The 20,726-nt window shown below is 44.5% G+C and overlaps 4 protein-coding genes across 5 annotated transcripts; 2 read left to right on the forward strand and 2 right to left on the reverse strand.

Annotated features, from left to right (window-relative positions):
• The first annotated feature begins 3,446 nt into the window (after window positions 1-3,446).
• si:ch211-237l4.6 (uncharacterized protein LOC446130 homolog) lies at window positions 3,447-9,062 on the forward strand. The gene is made up of 3 exons (XM_047593398.1): window positions 3,447-3,624; window positions 7,914-8,009; window positions 8,111-9,062. The coding sequence occupies exons 2-3, from the start codon at window positions 7,925-7,927 to the stop codon at window positions 8,281-8,283; spliced, it is 258 nt and encodes an 85-aa protein (XP_047449354.1). The 5' UTR covers window positions 3,447-3,624; window positions 7,914-7,924; the 3' UTR covers window positions 8,284-9,062.
• Window positions 9,063-9,332: 270 nt separating this feature from the next.
• mettl3 (methyltransferase like 3) lies at window positions 9,333-13,532 on the reverse strand. The gene is made up of 11 exons (XM_047593355.1): window positions 13,301-13,532; window positions 12,790-12,980; window positions 12,229-12,690; window positions 11,972-12,147; window positions 10,623-10,833; window positions 10,348-10,535; window positions 10,220-10,258; window positions 10,037-10,145; window positions 9,855-9,920; window positions 9,643-9,755; window positions 9,333-9,550 (listed from the first exon to the last, which is right to left on the reverse strand). The coding sequence occupies exons 1-11, from the start codon at window positions 13,401-13,403 to the stop codon at window positions 9,436-9,438; spliced, it is 1,773 nt and encodes a 590-aa protein (XP_047449311.1). The 5' UTR covers window positions 13,404-13,532; the 3' UTR covers window positions 9,333-9,435.
• Window positions 13,533-13,725: 193 nt separating this feature from the next.
• Window positions 13,726-17,883, forward strand: ttc5 (tetratricopeptide repeat domain 5). The gene is made up of 9 exons (XM_047593363.1): window positions 13,726-14,003; window positions 14,364-14,496; window positions 14,577-14,788; window positions 14,988-15,138; window positions 15,222-15,313; window positions 15,423-15,626; window positions 16,337-16,551; window positions 16,650-16,794; window positions 16,895-17,883. Exons 1-9 carry the CDS (start codon window positions 13,944-13,946, stop codon window positions 17,012-17,014), a joined length of 1,332 nt encoding a protein of 443 aa, XP_047449319.1. The 5' UTR covers window positions 13,726-13,943; the 3' UTR covers window positions 17,015-17,883.
• Window positions 17,883-20,611, reverse strand: LOC125013077 (E3 ubiquitin-protein ligase CCNB1IP1). 2 transcript variants are annotated; one of them, XM_047593378.1, is made up of 5 exons: window positions 20,569-20,611; window positions 19,608-19,912; window positions 19,379-19,525; window positions 19,009-19,186; window positions 17,883-18,275 (listed from the first exon to the last, which is right to left on the reverse strand). In XM_047593378.1, the coding sequence occupies exons 2-5, from the start codon at window positions 19,902-19,904 to the stop codon at window positions 18,109-18,111; spliced, it is 789 nt and encodes a 262-aa protein (XP_047449334.1). In that variant the 5' UTR covers window positions 19,905-19,912; window positions 20,569-20,611; the 3' UTR covers window positions 17,883-18,108. The 2 variants fall into 2 exon arrangements, with proteins under 2 accessions (XP_047449334.1, XP_047449342.1); XM_047593386.1 differs by lacking the exon at window positions 20,569-20,611 and adding an exon at window positions 20,112-20,343.
• Window positions 20,612-20,726: the final 115 nt, after the last annotated feature.

Genomic DNA, 20,726 nt, shown 5'->3' on the forward strand with positions numbered 1-20,726 from the left:
CCTGTAAGCAGCTAGTTCCTACGAATGCTCTCCTAAACATCCGCGGCTATGCAAGTTCGTGACCTTATAACCAGATAATATAAACTGTTGAGGGAGAAGAAATCTGTGTTTACCACAACCCTAATAGCTTCACATAATACGCAACGCCTGACGCCAGATGGGCTCTGCAATGATTTACAAGACAGAAAAGAATAAGGTTTTTGCAACTTTTGAAATATCGGAGGTGTTAACCTTTTTGGTGACTAATTACAGTCCGTGAAACATTTATCACATCCACACATATTACACGCAAGCAACTGTAGAATGGATAACCTGTGTCTATATATATTTTTTTATTTTTGACTTAGGAGAAAGTACTTTTTGAACTCTCATATACATTCAGGCATGCATACAAATAAATACGGAAATAACTGTTTTGATACTGTCTTAAGGAACTTTTATTTGAGACTTTTATTTGAACACTTTTGCGTCATGAAACCATATTGCCAATGTGCAAGGTGTATTGCTTCACCTAAATGCATTCACACAAAACAACATTATTCTCCTCATTTACAGAATCCGTCTTTGTTTTTTTTTGTCCATCCTTTGTGCATACTGGAATTTCAGGTCTTGCTCGAGGACTCTTCCCGTTCCCCTCCACCGTGCCATTGTGTCTTGTTAGTTTTAGATTGTGAATGGGATACTACAAGCCACTGCTTTAAATTTCTACCTTACTTCTGTCTTGGCCTTGCTGTGCGCGCTGACGCCTCTCCGCCGGGGGAGCAGCGACACTGAGGGATTAATTTACGAGAGGGACAAAAATACACAAGGGATGATGTCAATATGACAATGTGTCCTCCGGCTGACAGCTTCCAATATCACATAGGTACTTGAGGCCAATGGGACAGTGGGAGTGGTGCATTTCCTGATATCTGAACCTCCCGGTGGACTCGCAGGAAGCTATACACTGTTGCCTCATAATCATAATCAGGCCACAGGCAGAATAGCGGGGACACTTGTCACCTTACAAGGAGAGGAATGAGTGCGTGAATGCACTGAGGTGACATTGCATAGGGATCACTTGACTCGCTGCAAAGCCAAGAGCCTCAGTGCAAGTTTGGAAATGGTTCATAAAAGAAAGAAAAGGGATGTGTTTAAATTTTCAGCTTAGTAGTCGCTTACGACTACATGACTAATATGTCTGTAAATGTAGACTTCAGATCAGCTCTGGCATTCTCCCGTTTTTGACGCGTCGGTTTTTGGGATTCTGGGCCAAGCCTGCTGCCCTGCTGTTAATCATCCACACAGAGCAGGTTTAAAATTAGAGACAATGTCCCACAGAGTCACGCACGTCCTTCACCCACATCCGCAGGTGTAAATCTGTCGGCCCATGCACGTACCACGTAAAGTGTCACAGCGATGACAAGACATTTTGTGGCGCGCAACAGCCAGAGATGTAACCTTTCAGCCGCCGGCAGAGCCAGAATGTCAGATTCAGTGCTTCTTTTGCTGTCGGTTAAAACAGCAGATGGAGTTGATACAAGTGAAATCAATGACTCTGAGACAACTGGGAACTGGATTTGGGGGAAAGGGGTGCTTATTTAATTATGTCCAATTTAATGGACATTCTGGATTAATGAAACCAGGATAATAGAATTAACAGAGTATGTTGATTTAGAATCCCTATTTAGGGTATTTGATTTTCAATTATAAAGAAGCCATTTATAGTCAGACACTTCTGTCCTGTTAGCTCAGAAATGCCACAAATACCAAAGCAATAAACTGTTATTGGATTTGAGTGAGACAAATACAAATGTTTATCTACTCGTACTTTCATCGTGCCGAACTAGACTGACATTCCCACAAGGGCTGGAAAATCTGCACATGGGTAAGTCCCCGGTTCAGTTCACAGCACGCTTTGGAAATGAGCCTGCGGTTGCACAGACCGTTTCCTGGGAGATCTGGGACCGGAGCTCTCATCTGGGTAACTTTCCACCAGACTAAATCCCTGCGACCAGTGACCTGCCCCCAATAAGCAGTAAACCACCACGGAGGCCTGGGCCCTACTTTAAAACCAGTCACAGGGTGCAGCGTCACGACCCGCACGCGTTCGTCGTAGAGGGAATTTCTAGGCGACTTGTTTTCACATGTAGTGTACATTGCATAAAGACGTGAGTACAAGACAACCTGAGCCGGCTGCAGCCAGCTTCTGCGTGACTCATCGGAGTTTATGGTGACAGGGGAGCAACATCTGGCCACACCTTTATTCCTTGAAAGCATCATATACTGGGAAGCTTGTGCTGGTCCTCTGTGCTACGTTGAACGTCAAAGAGGCTTCTGTGAAATGCTCAGTGCGTTAGCCAAGATACAAATCATTACACGTAAGTGTCCATTCTGGGATTGGTGCCATTAGATAACTAGACGTACTGGTTGGCTTGAACTCTACATGAAAGTGCCGCTCTGGGACCGTCATCTAATAAAAAGCCTTGGTGATGTTTGGTTTGCAGTTAAACAGGAAAAACTTAGCCCTGCTTACGTATAAACAAAGCACGTCTCCAAGCGAAGGCTGAAAGAAACAACTCCGAATTCTTTTTTTTCTGCTTTTCACCACACATGTTTCAAATTATATTAAACCTTGCCTGCTGTCTACAGCAGTTTCATTAAAAAAGTGTATTTCCATATATGTGTGCAGTAAACACACTTAGTTTAACTTAGCTTAGCTTAATTTATGCACACGCGTGTGAGTGGATGAGACCAGAACAGGGTTGAGGTGCTAATCTCTTTAAATAAGAGTATCTGTAACAGTCGACTAGTTGACTTTACTGCTGTGCCATGATGACGTCGACTAGTCGCCAATCACGTGACAATAACAACACAACGCCTCTGAGAAGACAGGGTTCAGTTACCTCGCAGAACTGCCCCCGTAGCTTCTTATGTGTGAAACGCTATTAATACGTACTCATGTCAAGAATATAAATTTAATTATCGCAAAGCACTGCTTTCTACAGTGTTTTTGTGTGTGACGTCACCGACTAGTCGACTTTCACCACATGTTGGTCAACTTTAAAAAACAAAAAATTCAGTCTAACGTATGAGGAGAAATGATTGGACTGTGGTGTCGTGGCCGTAGTTTAAGAGGTCACATCACCTTCATCCGTGAGTAATTTATGATCTGTCGCTGCGCATATCTCCCGTGACTCCGTCCTATTTATACAGCGCGCATCTATTTCTGACAATACTTCGTGTTATCAGTATCAACAGATATGCAGATGGTGGCCAAATATGTCGCCAACAACGCGTGTGATGAGTGCGCGCCAGCGAGTGAGGACAGTCGGCAGCGAGGGAGGGAGGGAGGGAGAGGGAGAAAGCGCACAGCACAGGAGGAAGAAGAGGAGAAAGAGGGAGGGTGAGAGAAAGCAGGCGTGTCCACTCACCGCGCTCTGGGGATTAGCTATTTAAAGTTCAGGCACTCCGCGCTGCCGAAACCTTTTCCCACCCCGCCAGTAAGGACGCAGATTTCGGGACGTGCAAGAACTCAGCTGCGCAGACTTTTTAATGAGGAGGAACGCACGCGAAGAGTGATTAGTCGCTGGAGAAATACCAACATTTTCTTAACAGTCTGCAAGTCCGCGTTTATCTCACCAGGTATGTAATGGCACAGTTTGGAAAATATTAAATATGTTATTACTGAGGCATAAGTAAAGGGTTTTATTTGTTGCTGGGTAAAAATGATTTATAAAACATGTCATTCAAGTTTTATTCAGCAAACGGGTTAAGTACGAGACGGGTGTTAGAATCTTGGAGAAGGAGGTGTGTCAGTGGGAGGGTTCCTCATTACACTAACACAGTTCAGTTTTTTTTTTATTATTATTATTTTATTATCTGTGCTGCTGTCACTGCCAAGTCCCTCTTTTACGTGAGCGCCATAAACGCTTCTTATGTCAGCCTCATCTCCATTTAACAACGAGGAAACGTGAGATGCGTCCACTTCCTGTCAGCTGAATATATAAACACAAACACGTCCTTATCAGCTTATTAGGTGATGTACAGTACTCTAGATGAAAGCTCAGATTAGCCTGTCTGGCGCAGCTTTTCATTCAACCTTCCACGTGTGCGCGCACGGACGTCTCCAGGAGCACTTCAACACTGTCCCAGTCTATGGCAGAAAACAATGTCAAAAGCTAGTGAGAGGCAGTGAACTTCCTCAAACTTTGTGAAGCTGTGATTTTGTAGTGTAAAAGTTCACAAATTAGGGACTGTACGAGAGTTACTGGAAGAGGAAAATAGGTCAGAAAGTTGTTTGCTTTTTGTTAATCTTTTATTCTTGTGTCTTTTTCCAGAATGCTATTTAAACAGAAATGTGTGACCTACCTGTTTGAATCAGTGCTTTCTTTAATGTATGCTGGTGCTGGATGTTACAAGTTTCATTGAGACGAGAAGGTTTAAACAAAGGCAGGCGTGTTATTCTGACATTGTATAAGTGTTTCCTAGGTCAAACCACAGGGAGGACTTTTTCTTTTCTCCATGCGCAGCAAAGTGTGTAATAGTCCCATTAATCCACTAGTAGATTTGTGTCAGTGTCGTGTCCTTATGTCCCTGAAAAGTACATGCATGTATGAAGGTGCAAGTGCACAAACTTGGATCAAATGAGTTTCCATACTGTGTAATAAGACTGTTTTCATAGCCCAAGATGGTCGCACGCTTCAAAACAAGAGCAAAATCTTTGCTCTTTGTCTTCTGATGAGATCCCTCTTGGACATGGATTAGACCATGTCCCCAGACATACAGACAGCTGTTCATCCAGGTTCAGGATCAATGGGTTTATGGAAGCTGGTGGTCTTCTACTCCTGAATTAGACCTGGAAACAATCAGGATAGCTCCACAGCTCCTATATCAGCACGGAAGACTCTTCCACGTCTTTCCCAAAATGGACTCGATGTCTTTGTCTCGTTGATGAAAAATATAGTCTTCTAACAATTTCTCAACCTTTATAGTAAAAGTAATTTTTTGTTCTTGTTTTAGGTTTTTGTTCTTAAGACAGACAAATTTGCACTTCAGTGATAATTTCCACACAGTCCCTAAACTCTACACTGTACTCAGAGCATATGTGGAAGTCACCACCAAATTGTCCTGTGAACATCAAAGGTAAAGGTGCTGATTTTGCAGAATGATTGCATTCATTGCTGTTTACTGTTATTGACCATCTGATCAATTGTCAGACGTTCAAACTACATTTAATCAAGGAGCTAGGAGAGGCAGCGCCTCGTTTCAGGGATTGATCTGTTATCAAAGCAATTTTAAAGCTGCTTTATCCACTCTGCCTCTGATGAACATGAATGAAAGCGGATTGTGTGCTGCTATTAATGGACTACACACACACGCACACACACTTGTGCTGGTATGCCACACAATGTGAGCGGCAGTCCTGTGACACCAAATCCACACTTTTTTGCCCCCCCCCCCGCGCAAATCTCCAGAGTCTGACTGTAAACCGGCAGCTGAGTAAACAACGCGGAGCTGCGGGAGGACGGTCGCCTCCTCACTGTGACCATATGCGCTTCGCAGGTAGCGCTGTTCACAAACCAGATCAGCCGAGGCCCGTTGAGGCGCGCCGAGGTACGAGTTCGATCCCAAGCGGCTTAACCGCGCTGTCAGGTTTCGCCGTGAACGCACGCATGCACGGACACGCACTCGGGACGATGAAAAGCTGCGACACGTGAAGCGACACAGGCCTGAACCATGAGCCAGGGGCCGCTCGCCAAATGTCTCTCCGGAGGGATTGCGCAATACTCCACATCAGCACTGATTGAGTGGGTGAAACCCCGTTGTTCGGATAAACACCGTTTTTGCTTTCATCCTCTTCGCTCACTCTAAATCCTGTCGTTAAAAAAAAAACGAATTATTGTCTTCTTCCTTTTCTGCTTCAGTCAATAGCCAGTGTTTTTTTTTCTCCTTTTTTTTAATTCTCCCCCTCCCCTCTGTGGTCAGTGTGTGTGTGCCATCTGAGGTTGTTTTTCTGCTCCGGGCTCCCAGCCTGCTGTGTGCTGCCAGACCCCCACAGCCAATCATGATCTGTGCCCGAAATTCCTCACCACTGACCAGGGCTTTAATAAGTGCGTGCGTGCGTGCATGCACGCGAATGTGTGTGTGTGTGTTTGTGTGTGCCTGCTCCGTCCCCGTCCTTTTCTCTTTACAATGCGCACCACCGCCGCGAGTTTCATTTAAACATAATGGATCCACTGTGTCAGTCAATGGGTAGAATTTCAGAGCCGCACCTGAACGAAGCAGGGCAGGGAGATTTCAGCGGGTCACGACTCTCCCGGCCGACGCACGCCTCTCCTCTCTGACTGACTCCGAGCGTGTGTGTGAGGTGTCACGTCTCAGCGAAACGTCCTCGCTGAGTCAAGCCGGAATTGACTGTAAACACACAGAGCGAGAAGAGGAAAAAAAACTACACTGCCCTCATTCTTTATGTCGCAATCACCCTTTTGCCGTTTGCCATCAGATACCCAAACCTGTGCCTCCGTGACCAATAGACAATGGGGCTCGGTGGATCACCGGGGGAGGGTTTCCCCACCAAGGGGTTCGGTGACGGAACGGTTTTTAGTGTCTAACCGGCTGAAATCAAATGCACGGTTGGATTTTGGGCGGACTAGTGCATTTTAGTGAGGTGTAAAAAAAGAAAGGAAGGTTGGGAAAGTTTTCTCAGGAGGGAGAACGCGAAGATGAAAGCCCTGGCTTATGACTACAGTCAAAGTGTAACATTAGTAGAAAACAACACATTTAAATAACTTATCCTAAATGTGAAATAATATGGAAAATAGCCACTGTTCCGTCTAGTTTACAGCCATGGGCAGATTATGAGACTGTTGGATACAGATGTCTAGAGGGCTTCTTACCAGTGTGGTGGTTATTTTTGTTCTTTGGGATCATTTTGCATCTATTTGAGGTTGTGCAACCCTCTGCCACCCTTCTGAAAACCATTTTCCCCACTATTTTTCTAAATAAAGGCCAAAGAAAAGAAGTGAAACTATGCTCTAACCGCCCAGATCTCACTTATGATACACTCCAATTTCGCTCTGCATAAAGCCAAACATCCCAAAGTAAACCTGGTTAAACGGTTCGTGTAATGCGTTGTGCATTTCCTCCTCTGCCTTTCTCAGGCTTCTGGCGTTTTATAGTCGAACAGTTACGTGTCAGAGTTTAGGAACCTTCAGCCTACTTTTGATAAAATCGAAACCATCTAGCTCCATCACCTCCCCCTGCTCCATTCCACTTGACCTATTTCTTAACCTGATTAGACTTAAATAAACACCTTTTTTTTTTCATTCTAAGCAAATGCGTCTCTACGCTGGCACGAGGTGAGGCTCTGGCTTTATCTTATCGCCCGGCGCCGCAGATGCGTGGACAATGCTACAATACTCAGGGAAAGTGCGCCTCTGACTGACTCGTAGGCCAAGGTCGAACGGGGTTCTGTGGTGGAAACGCGGCTGCGTAGAGTCCAGACAGAGTGACAAGCCGCAATATTAAGCCCCCGCCGCCGAGACGCGTAAAGCGCGCACGCCGGCCGTGACTCGCCTCCATCAGATCACCTCTGTGTAATCTGCGCTCGGTTGTCAGGAGAAAGCTTAGCAGCGTCTGCGGCTGTCGTAGACCACTGACGTCCTTTCCCCGGGATTAGACCGTGGATGCTGGTGATGATGGCGTGGTAAATACCGGCTGAGTGGCCGGTTGCCGGGCCACCGCGCTATTCGGTGAAAGTGTCAGCTTACATTAAGCCGTCATGTCGCCGGGGCGCAGCATCATAATTCCATTAAAGTGTGACCCGGGGAGGAGACAGGGAACAGTCAGCGGAGACGTGCCGCCGCCGTGATAACTCAGCTTAAACGTGAGATGAAAGTTGCCTGTAATCACCTCCACTCTCCTCTCTTTAGACGGCTCAGCCATGGGCGTGAAGATGCTGCAGTGCTTCCCTTTCTACAGGCGCTGCAAGGAGCGCTGCAAGAGCAGGCAGTGTCCCCCGGCGGCAGGTGAATATGAGCTCAAGAAAAGTGAGCGTAGATCAAGGTGAGGTGGTGTTCCGCCACAGCGCGGCCTGACCTTTGCTTTCTTTCTGTCTCCCCGAACCCAGTCCCCATAGAGGACATGAAGCCACGTCTGTCCTCCACGACGTCCTGGGGCAGCGACAGCGAAGGAGCCGGAAGCCTCAGCCGGGGCTCACAGATCTACTTCTCCACCAAGGCCAGGCTGTCGTTCAGGCACCAGCTGGACAGCAACATCAACGCAGTGGACGCCACCTACTGAGGCGTCCGAGCCTTGCAAATGGACCTGTGTCGCAGAGGCCGATAGTTGAGCAAACGCATCTAACCTTTAGATGAGATCAACAATAGCAGAGCAACTTTTTTTTTTTTTCCTTTAAACTGCCTGCGCAGAACTCTCAGTGTTTAATCTGCTCCAACGAGGACCGGGACAGGAGGGGAACCAGCTGAAACAGACTTGGGTTTGCAGTTTTCACAAGACCACTCGGACCGGACAGTCCGAACCGACACCGACGAGAGAGAGAACATAGAGAGATGTTTACAAGCATTCACTACCAATAAGTGCATTATCTTTTTTTTTTTTGAAAACTTTTTTCTACCATATTTCCTTTTTTTAAACTTTTTTTTTAAACAGCTTTTAGTTTGCTGATTAGAACGTGGCTGTTTCAGGAGGCAAAAAGAGGCCGTTAGCCTTCAGCGTGATGATGAACATCTAATCAAGGCGATTTTAATTCCACCATTGGGTCCCTGAAGCACTAAGTCACGCATGCCGAGGACAATATAGTAAAGAATTAGCCCTTTTATAAAGATGCTAATCCTAGCGTATAAATGCACGACCGCTGTGATGGAACCGTGTTGAATATTTGCAGACCAGGTTTGAGGACGTTAAGCAGATTTTCTACTCTAGTTTGCCCCTTTTTGTAAAAGAAGCTCCTCAGACATTGTATTTCTGTCAGCTATTTTGTTAGCCATGCTTTTAATGTTTTTATAATTTAAAAAAAAAAAAAAATCCTGTTTGTGTTATTAAAATCCCTTTTAACTGCAGATCTTTGGTCTGTATTTGCCCAAATTGAACAGATATTGATCCAAACGTCCACACTGCATGGAAAGAACCCTCATTCCTAACTAACAAAGTAACAAAAAAATGTATTAAACTGTCTCTTGTGTTTTTATTGATGGTAAAAAAAAAATGTTTTGCTGCATTGAATAAGCTGTTTACATGCAAAAAAAAGAAGAAATGAAACCGTCAATGTCAAAACAGACTCACATGATTTGTTCACGAATATTTCTCAACCAGGACGGAGACGGTGCATCTTGATGTCATTATTTATTAAAAAAAAAAAAAAAAAAGAAAGAAGAAGAAGTATAAAAAAATAAAAACAGTCTTTACACAAAGTACCAGACGCTGATCACGTTGTCACTGCATGTTTTTGGGTTTGGAGATGACGCCGTCTGGGTAGCGCTTCTTAAACCGAGCCACGACCTCGGGGTCCAGCAGATGTATGCCGTCCAGCTGGTTTCCAAGAGTGATCCTGGACGGGAAAGGGCGAAAAGGACGTTTGAAAATGTGCCGAAAAGTTGGCTGCCCTTAAGATTTTAAGATTAAAGCCTGACTGCGTGTTACCAGTTGGGCTGGACGTTGTGGGGTCGGCCGAAGAGCTCAATCTTCCTGGTGCCGGGCGAGAGTCTCTCTATCATGCCGTAGATCTCATCTGGTTTGTGACTGGTGGAGCGGACCTGAGAGACGGAAAGAGAGAGAGACACTTCTAAAGCTCAAAGAATCATGGGTAACAGCAGTATGCATGCATGTATGCCAGAAGATGTATAGTGGTTTACCTCAGCCACGATGACATCACAGTCCAATCCTCTGTTGAAGCCTTGCGGGTTTCCCTTCACACCCACCTGAAGACAAACACGTTTTACATTGAAGACCTTTAAGATACACAACCCTGTGAACTCACAAAAGCTGCCGCAGGTAAAGTTCCTCAAGGCCCAGCAGGGCCGTCCGTCAAACGCACCAGGCAGTGCTCCTTCCCGTGGTTCAGCCAGTGACCCGTCCGGCCGGTGCGGATGATTCTCTGAAGCTGGTTGGTTTTCACCCATATGATTTCATCCACACGCTCGTAGCTGGAAGAGGAGAAACGAGTAAGATGGCGTCCCTAATAAACCTGATGACTCCATGCACAAAAGGTGAAAGTTACCCCCAAAGGCTGAGACACTCTCTGCCCAGCTCCATAGCCCTGTGAGAAAGAAGGGAAGGATAAGTTTCAACAACATGTAAGAATTATTGTTTAAATTCTACTGTATACAAAGAGGTTGTTTTAGTTACCGGCCAGTGACCCAGAGGAAGAGGAAACCGTCGTCCTGGAGGATGGGGATGTTGAGTTTTCTCATCTCGTCATCAGTCAGAGTTCCATAGGGCAGCTCCATGTGGATGTCCCAGGGAGGGTCGGCCATCACTACGGCAAATTTACCCAGGATGGAGACGTCCAGGTAGCGGATATCACAGCAAATCCACTGGGAACCAAAGCAAAAAAATCTTGCTTTGCGTTGTGTTCATTCTGTCTCACTACATTCATCTCGGCTGCCTTTCCTCTTGCTCACCTGAGAAGGGAAAAGTTTGCCCACGTTACTGTCCGGGTCGCCCGCGTGGAGCCCGAGCTCTGTGGTCCCCGCTTGGGGGAGGAGGCTCCCCTCGGCCTCTGGGGGGCTGTCGATCTCGTAGTGGACGTATTTACAGGTGTCCATGTGGAAACACGTGTTAAGGAAGGAGCAGTCGCCGAGGCTCTCGTCTGTGTGCTTGTTGATGATGCGACTGGATGACAAAATATATAATACACACCATGAAGTCAAACATTCTCTTAGATTTAGGTTTTTAACTTTAATTTGAACACTTTCAGAAAAGGTCACACAGAGAAACCAGAGTTTTCCAACTTATAAACTGCACCCATAAGCCGAGCCACGGAACATCTCACAGTGTATCTATTCAATCACCCAATAAGGTCAGTGTAATAAACCTGATGAAGCTTTTCTCTTCAAATTCAACAAGACGATGACGGTTCAGGCTGATATTGAAATTGTTCTAAAATAATTATTGTCAACCAACAATCTGTACAGAACTTGCTCCACTTTACACATTAATTTAAACAAGGATTACGGTATTTTCCGGACTATAAGTCGCTACTTTTTTCCCACGCTTTGAACCATGCGGCTTATGCAAAGATGCGGCTTTTCTGTGGATTTATTTATTTATTTTTTTGCAATAAATCCTTCACAAAAACTGCCCGCATGCGAAAAGCATCATTTTCAGCCAGCTTTACCCGGGATGACAGCGACATGGAGAGCAACACTGACACAGACACAGAAAAGGTGTGTGATGAAGCTCTTCTGAGGCTGTTCAACTCCGACACTGAAGAAGGTGACTTCAGTGGTTTCAGTGCGCAGGAGGAGGATGAATAAACCAATCAATAACTTTTCTGTTTTGTTTGATCAGCACTTTTACTTTTATGTTTCAGGCACCGTTCGGAAACTGATCAGTTCAGTAGATATCAGCAGCTTATATATGTACATTTCCTTTTTTTTTTTTTAAACTTTGTGGGTGCGGCTTATATTGAGGTGCGCTCTATAGTCCGGAAAATACGGTAGTCTCCTATTGATTCAAATAATCGTGACGCTGTGCAGTGTTTACAATGACTACAGTGCCACCTCCAGGCCAAAAGGAGTACAAACCCTTAATTACAATGTAAATGTGTTATTTACTGTATCACTGTTACCTACTGTAAATACATCCGCATATCACAACTTTCTCTTACATGATTATGGTCAATCAAGACTACTATGAAAATAAATTACATTATTTGTCACTGTTCCCAACCGTACCCAGTTACACTTGATATTTCGCATCAAGTCCAAAACTAGGTTAATACGCTACAATTAGTTTTAAAACTACTGACCGGAAGTGTAACTTAGTGCACGGCTGAGGTGTGTCTCCAGAGCGAACACATTCTTCTTTGGTCCCATGGTCGCAGAACTCCTGGACCTGTGCTCGCCCACGAGACCTGAACTTTTCCACAATGGACTGCTCCTTGGCTGTGCTGGTGTTAAGCAGCTCCAGAATCTCTCTGCTCACCTGAGAATAAATAATATCCACATAACACTTCGGCTCCCGCTGTCTGAAAGCCTAAGTGGCCATAGCGGTCCTCCCTCTTACCTTCTTGCTCTGCTGCTCCTTGGTGGACTGCTGATTCAGGAGGCTTTCGATCTCCATGTCCACATGAGACGACTGGCTTTTACTGCTCCTGCCCTTCTTCTCAGCGCCGCCCCCGGACGTCGAGGGCCCAGCCATCTGCGAGGAGGAAGCCGGAGTCAGGGAAATGGAGGACAAGCGTGGAGGAGACGCAGAACTCTGAAGGGAAGGCGAGAAGCCGGCAGTTCTTTTGCTGAGTGTTTGGTCCTCTGCTTTTCTCTTCACTCCCGTTCTTTGGGCTCCAGCCACAGACCCGATCATAGCCCATAGTTTTGTGTGGTCCACGGACACGACAATTGTGGAGGGGGAAGCGGAGGATGAAGCAGTAGAAGAAGCTGAGGTAGGCTGTCGGACCTCAATGAGCTCCTGAGCGGAGAATTTGAGCAGCAGACTCCGGATGCACCCGTGACTGACAGCTGTTTCAGACTGTGATGAGAAATGAACACAACGGGAAGAAATCACATGAGGCACCGCTTTGTTTGTTTTTTTCCACACAAATTTCTATGCTTTGGGATAAATACTTACACTGTTGAGTTCATTGGTGATGGCAAGGGAGTCTGTAGGCAGGGAAAGGCTCAGATCAGACAGATATCCCAGCAGCCTCTTCTCGAGGTCGGGGTCTGGTGGTTTTTCTGTCTCCTCCTGAGAGACGAGTGGAGCTGAGGGCGTGGGGCTGTCACTCCTGGCTGTAGAAGCATCAGTGCTGCACGCACCATCTGCAGGGAAAGAGGATTGTTAATTTCATATGAGGTAAAAAAATAAAAAAAAAATGTGTAGGATAAGAATATAACAAAATTTAAAGAAGAACATTAATGGATTTAAATTTCCCATCACATAAGCAAACCAAATTAATGTAACCAATGCTATCAAAGTTCATGTAACTTTACAAATTATGCGATTTGAAATTTTATCTTGGAGACTTGCAGCTAATCTGTAATATACAGAATAAACGATTAGTCATTAATATGAATGACGATTTGTTGCAGCGCTGCAGACAACTATGTCAACAGCCTCTCTGTGTCTGGCCTGAAGGTACCCGCGGACAGCTGCGCCGGGTCTTTCCGTCGCCGCTGCAGCCTCTCCCGCAGAGAGTCCAGCTGCTTTTTGTGCGCCTGGATGTTGCTCCATGTGTCCGACATGACGAGCTGGGCGCACCGAGAATACAACACACCAACTACAGTCACGCTTGATATGTAGCTGACAAAAGTTTAACACAGTCCGCCCTTTCAAGAGAACACTGTATGGTACCGGGCCAAAAAGTGTCGGACCAGCATCTTCACCGATAGATTGAAGGTTCCGGGTAACTGACGCCACTTCAACCATTGTTGCTACTTTCAACTACGGTGTCTAATAGTCTATATCTATAAATAAATAGCGACCCTTTGATTAACTTGCGTTGACATTTTATGTGAGTAACCAAATAAAACAAACTATTGTTGTTAATCTTCAAAGCCGGACTCGTTTTGTGTACGGACTACTTCCGGCACCACGGAATCCTATTTCATGTGCTAAAATGATTACCATTCGCGATGTTTTCTCGTAGAAATTACTATTTTCTGTCAGCTTGTAGGCAATAGAGTCTTATATTTAATATCTCTTTTGTAATTTCGTGCCGTTCGTGCCACTCTGGCCCCCGCTGCTGTCGCTACCAGACTAAGTGCTCTAAGGTAAACGCAAAGATGGCGGAAGAGAAGAATGGTGAACCAGGGATGGACAAAAGCGAGCTGCAAATTATGAAGGTAAACCCCCCTCGACAGTGTCGTACATTTATACGAACACTAAAAGCTTATCGAGCCTTTGCACTTGCACGCTTGACTCATCTTCGTGTCAGTTTTGTGTGCTGTCAGCTGGACGTATCGTAAACGACTCGTTACTATAACAACTGTCTGAAGCTGTCACGCTAACAGACATTTACTGGTGCCCAGATTTTATTGATACTACGTCAGCAGCCCTACTTTATATTCTACAGTTAGATTTAAAAAGGCTGGTGCCAAATAGGAATAGTTCCTATTTTATCTCTGTACTCTACTTCATGCAGCTTTTGTTGTGTTCATGACCCAGTTTTCCAGCTCTCATCCTCCCATAATGTTCCAACACAGGAACTCGTGGATGAACTGTACAATTTCAGAGATGGCTATTTTGAGACTCACAGCGTGGAGGAAGCTGGAAGGAAGCAAAGCGACGTTGCACAAGAGATGGAGCGGACCCTGACAAAGCTGCAGGAGAAAGAAGGTGAGTGTTGCATTTCCTTAACATGCAGTCAGACTTTGGTTTGCAGAATATCAGTCACACTCGTTTACAACTTCCAACAGAGGGCTTCAAACACAAGGCGGAGTTTTTGCTGCAGAAGGGCAGGTGTCTGAATGTGGCTCCAGACTTCAGTGCTGTTGCAGAGGAGTGCCTTTCCCGTGCCGTTAAGCTGGAGCCTGGCCTGGTGGAGGGCTGGAACACACTGGGGGAGCAGTACTGGAAGAAAGGAGATCTGACCGGTGCCAAGAACTGCTTCACTGGTGCCTTACAGCAGGTGTGATAAGAGAAAAGAAAGAAATATCCACAGCGTTTATATTTAAAATCTTCTATCGTCATCCTGTCGTACCCTTAAAAAAAAAAACGATTTTCTTGGCTGTTTCTGAACACCTGATTTATTTTCTCTTCTCCATTGTTCCTTAAACGGGGTTCATTCATGAACTCATCAGTCTGTGCTTTGTCTCCCACACTGGCAGAACAAGAACAAAGTGTCCCTACGCAACCTGTCGATGGTGCTGAGGCAGCTGCCAGCGGCTGACAGCGCCGCACAAGGCAAACAGGTGCTGGAGAGTGTGGACATGGCCCGACAAGCCGTCCAGCTGGACGTCACGGACGGGACGTCCTGGTGTGAGTAGAGACTCCTCATTTAGATGCAATGATGTTGCTCTGCTCAAAGACAATCTGAGTATTTTATGTTATTGTTTTTGCAGATATTCTGGGAAACGCTTACGTGTCCTTGTTTTTCACATGTGGACAGAATCCACAATTCTCTCAACAAGCTCTAAGTGCCTATGCACAATCTGTGAGTACACATGCAGTTATAGCACACACACTGGAGCACTGGGCATATCAGCACAGTTAATAAATCTATTTCTGCACTTATATTTTATTCCCATTTTACCTCCCTGTAGGAAAATGTGGACAGAGCCGCCTCTTGTTACCCGGAGCTGCATTTCAACAGGGCTACTCTGTTCCAGTACGAGGAGATGTTCGGGTCTGCGCTCGGCGGCTACAGCCGAGCAGCGGCGCTCGACCCGGGCTGGGACGAGCCGCCAGAGAGAGAGAGGCAGCTGCTGGAGTATCTAGAGAAAGTCACACAACTCATACAGAACAAGGCAAGAGGAAGCGTGGCGTGTTTTCACACGGATTAGAATTCACGTTATTAATGTTAAAGAACGTTTACCAACCTCCGATGTTGATTTTTCTGCTTCACAGCAGAATGAGACATGCAGAACGTCACACATTATAGACAGTAATTCAGTGTCATAACATTTCAGAAGAGAATCTGATGAAAATAGGTATTTTTTTAACTAAATATTTCCTATGTAGCATTTTCACAATTAATAATTTTGTATATGAAGTGTCACAAAACAATGAAAACTGCGCTTGGTTGCCAGTTTATATTTTGTCATTAACAGCAATTTGATTTGTAAAATAACATCTAGGCCTTGAGTTTTGAAAGAACTTCACCAAAATCATTTACTTGTATTAAGAGTGGGACTAAAAAGGTTTAGATAATCAAGAAAATAGCATTTTAAATGAAGATTACATATGTGAAAAACAAACAGGAAATATGCCATATTATAATAATTATTAGATAGTAATGAGGTCACATCCTTTCTTTTTTGTATCTATAATCGAGTCTTCTGGTCTTTTTATTGTTATATAACAGTTGTTATAAAATATCACCTTTGAGCCTGGTGGCGTTCACTGTTTATAGTGAACAAGATACCGCACAAACCAGGTTTCTACCACAAGGTGGCAGCACAGTGCAGTTCTGTCTCTCTTTACTCCAATAACTTGTGATGTCTGTCTACATCTGCAGGGCAAGGTGAAAGCGCGACAGTTACGGATGATGCTCTCAAACCTCAACACGTCGGCTTTAGGTCCCTGCTCGTCTCCTCAGTTTCGGTCCCCGGCCGGACGCGTTGGCAGCCTGGAGCCTCAGACTTTTTCCTCCCTCACACATGGCCACAATGCCGGGGTGGCCGCCCTGGGAAAGGTGGTGTTCAGCCTGGCCTCCGAGGGTCGCATGGCCTTGTAAGTGCAGCCTTGTCATCAGTTCATTTGCGCGCACAACACTTTTATTGAGGATTTGTGTAGATGGGGTTTAAATTCTTGCGCTCTCTTTTCTCCAGTACTTTTGGTATGATCGACAGCGAGGAGACTTGTATAGTGGTGATGGTTTACAACACAGCCAACAGCTGGGGCGTCCTAATAGGTGATTCTGTAGTCATTCCTGAACCCCAAGTCAAGCGACACAGTATAACTCATAAAGATAAGGTAAATATTAAGCACATCCTGTTCGCTGTTTAAATCATAATGTTTATCTGAGAATCTTACACTTTTTTTCTTTTTTTTCCCCATGTCCTCTTCACGACAGTCATTTGATTTCCGAAGTATACGAGTGCTCTCTCCTCTGCTCCTCATCGTCAACGGCAAGAAACAAAGCAGCCAAAGTCAGAACGCTGTCTCGGTCAGCTACAAACCCCAGAGTGAATGAACCAAGCACGGACCAACAGGACCAAGTGTTATTTTTTTTTTGCTGGATTCGGAAGAAGGTTTTACATAAGTTTGTGCCTGCTTTATGTCTCGTTTTGTAAATAGAGGTCCTCCCTGTTACGTTTGTCTATATTTATAATTTTTTTTTTTTTGTACTCTGTTGATGTTGGGTAAAAGATGGGCTTATTTTGTGAATGAACAAATCTATGATGTCAGAAATGTGACTTTTGTTTACCTTCGGGGGAAAAAATCTTTTAAAGTCAGCATTGTTTGTTTAGTGTCTTAAAACAGTGGGGACACTTGGATCTGAATAATGCATTTGACCATGTCACATTAGGAAGAGCACAGGTGTTGCTGATTACATTGGCTCTGTGCTCTATTCAAATGTCCCACTACGATATGATAATGCGACAATTCAACAACCCTGTTACCATTTTCACTACATTGTTTATCCATTCTATCCGTCTTGTCCAGCCATCTGCTTTGGTTGTTTACTATGCAGAGACAAACCCATTGACGCGACATCCAAACGCTTCCAGCAAATAACAAATCAGCAGCTCAGGTTTAAGCCGGATTTCTTCAGATCGATTGCTTTGTTCAAGTTGACAAAGATGATCAATCAAAGGTATGACAGAACTCCTATCTTTAGTCGTACTGTAGCACAAGTGGACACCAGTGAAGGAAATGTGTCTTTGCAGACCTGATGTGGCAATAAACCACGTTCCTGTGACATAGTGTAGTATCTGTTTCCACGTTATATGATATTTGTGATGCATCTGTTTCTCTTTTCCTCAGCTCGGGTGACATTCAGCCTAGTCCCCTACTTTTCAAATGTTAATCACACAATAAAATGCTGACAGACTGTGAAAAGACGTCTGAGACACTGTATTTTACTTGCACTGAAAACATATAATGACAGGAATACAAGTTAATAGTTTAGCTATTTGTTTCATGTTACTGCTCAAAGAAATTTATGGCTCAGATTCGCAACCAGAAATACCACGAAAAAGCACTTTCCAAATAAATTAACGTGAAAACAAGAGAAAACATTGCAACAGTAACCTGACGAAGAGCAGTCCATAAGATCTGTTCATCTCAGTGCTTGCTGACAAAGGGCCGACCCCTGTCCCCGGCAGGGGAGCTGAAATGGAAGAAGCTTCTGGCTCCGTCACTCTCCGAGCAGGAAAAGAATCGTCTGTCCCCATCAGGGCAGAGGGAGGGGAACTGAGGGCTCCTCTGAGGAGTCGCCTGCTGAGCCACCCCTAAGTGACAGACAAGAGGTTTGATGGATGTCCTTCATTGTTGCTCTGACTAAAATTCCCTTACACAGACCATCAGCTCATTACTCCCGCTGTTCTGTCTCGATTAGCACTTCTTTTTAACAGAACACCTACGCATGTGTCTTCCTTTGTGTTGTTTAGCATTGTCCATATTGCATCATCATCAGCAAAAAAAAATATTTATTTCTCTGCCCAACATTAGTTTGGACTGGAACTAATAGTTTTTTTTTAATATGGACTACATGTCACCTAATCAAATAACTGACCCATTTGTCGTTCAGTGTGTAAAATGTCTAATTAACACAGTCAATAAACGCAGAAGCTGAGATTGTCAGATTGCTTGTGTTGTCTGACCAACAGGCCCGATAACTGGCACATCATTTTCTGCCAGCTACTTTTTTTCTGAAGAATCGGGCTCTAATAAACACATATTTTATATCTGTCATTACATTTTAACTTTACGGATCAAAAATGTCGTCAGTCCATCAGTGTTTCTGCTGTTATCTAAAACTAACAACGGATACCTGGGAACATTCACATTTCTTGTACTTCCTACTCTTCATTCTGTATATGAACAGCAACTTTTAAACTGTTTTGTAAAGTTAGTGCATATGAAAGGACTGACCATTTATTAAGTCCGTGGACATAACACAGACTTAAAAAACACACAGCAAAGACCTTTAAAGACAACAAGTGAACGGTGTGCTGTTATTACCAGGGTTGAAGTCTTGATGATGTGCAGGTTGTGGCAGCATGGCTCTGTCCCCCACACCCACCACCATGTTACGCAGCCTAAGAGAATCGTACAGCCCCTGCAGCTTCTGGTACTGTCTGTTCCTCTCCATCAGCCTCTCAGATAACTCACTGTACTTCCTCTTATACTCCTCCATCATCTGCCCAACAACATTTAGATGTTCGATTATGTTTTTTTTGGCAGGTCAAGTACAACCAGAGACCTTTTTTCTAAGGACACTGTAGTATATTGTCCTCCTCGTCAATACACGACAATACAACAACAAAATCTGACCAATTCTTAATGCGGCTCTTCATTTTGTAGTGTAATGTTATGAGTGAGCACAGTTTACCTTTTTGAGGGAAGCGATTTCCCCCTTCATGGCGGAGAGCTCCAATTCTCTGCTCTGGTTCTGCTGGGTCAACACCTTCTCCATCTGCTTCAGCTGCGTGTCGGCCCGTGACAGACTGTACTCTTGATACATGCGCTCCTGATGGACCTGTGGACACAGACACTAGGTGTCAGGTGGGTTTATAAAAGAGGACATGAGCAGACAGTGGAGGTTTGGAGAGGAACTTGACCTGATAGCTCCAGAAGGCCAGCGCACGGGCGCTGATGTCCAGGACTATGTCTGGCCGCAGACCTGCCAGCACCATGGCTTTGTACTCTTCAGACGGAGACAGCTCCGTCCTCACAATGTCCAGCTTCCCAGACAGCGCTGAGGAGCAGGCTGGGCAGATGGCGGGGGAGCGGCTGAACTCGCCGGACCCGTGCTGGTCACAGAAAACGTGTGAGCAGGCTGTGACCCAGGCAAAGCCGCTCAACTTGGCCCGACATTTTGGGAAGTTACACAAGAGGGTGTCGTCGCAGAGAGACATGGGCAAGGCTGTGGAAAGTATTGGTGGTATACAGGTATTATAAACCTTAACCATTGAGAGGAAATACAACTGTACTGAATGAATTATTCAACTCAAAAATCACTAGTTTTGTTATTGGTGATTCTCTTAATGTGAAATTACACTTTTAAACTGTTCTTGGTCTTCAGATAAGGCACTGTGAATATTAGTAATATAGGTTTTTATTACCTTAAATATACAAAAACTTCAAAAAACGTCCAAGGATTATTTTTACGTTACCGAAACTCCAACTCCCAGCGATTTTTATTTCTATGGTAACTAGTTGGTCAGCTCTCGAGGGTTTTACCTGTAGCCTACTAGGACTTAAACTCTACAAAATCAGTTAACAGTTTCAAGATAAAGGAAATTATAGATTAATGTCTCAGCTGTTACTGGGTTGTATGTAGAGTTTCAAATATCGCGAGCTTAGCTACACTAACGGCCATTAGCTAAGTGCTTTTAGCTAAAGCTAAACTAATTTACCTGGCTTTTTTAAAAAACAAAACAACAACAAAAAAAACTTTTATATTTAATTATATTTTTTTTGTTACGCTACGTTTAGACACCAAGACACTCATAAACTGTATATGTAAAGCATTTACAGAGATATTAACGTCTGTTTTAACAGACAACGGACAAAAGTTACCAGTTAGCTTTCGCTCAGCAGGTGGCAGCAGGTGACGTTTATCTGATTGGCTGGTTGCGAGTACGCTGCACCAATCAAATGCCAGTATTTGAACTCCGGAAATAAAAGATAAATAAATAATTTCAGACATGAGACTGATCCATAATAATAATAATAAT

Source organism: Mugil cephalus, chromosome 1 (assembly GCF_022458985.1).
Source record: "Mugil cephalus isolate CIBA_MC_2020 chromosome 1, CIBA_Mcephalus_1.1, whole genome shotgun sequence".
NCBI lineage: Eukaryota > Metazoa > Chordata > Actinopteri > Mugiliformes > Mugilidae > Mugil > Mugil cephalus.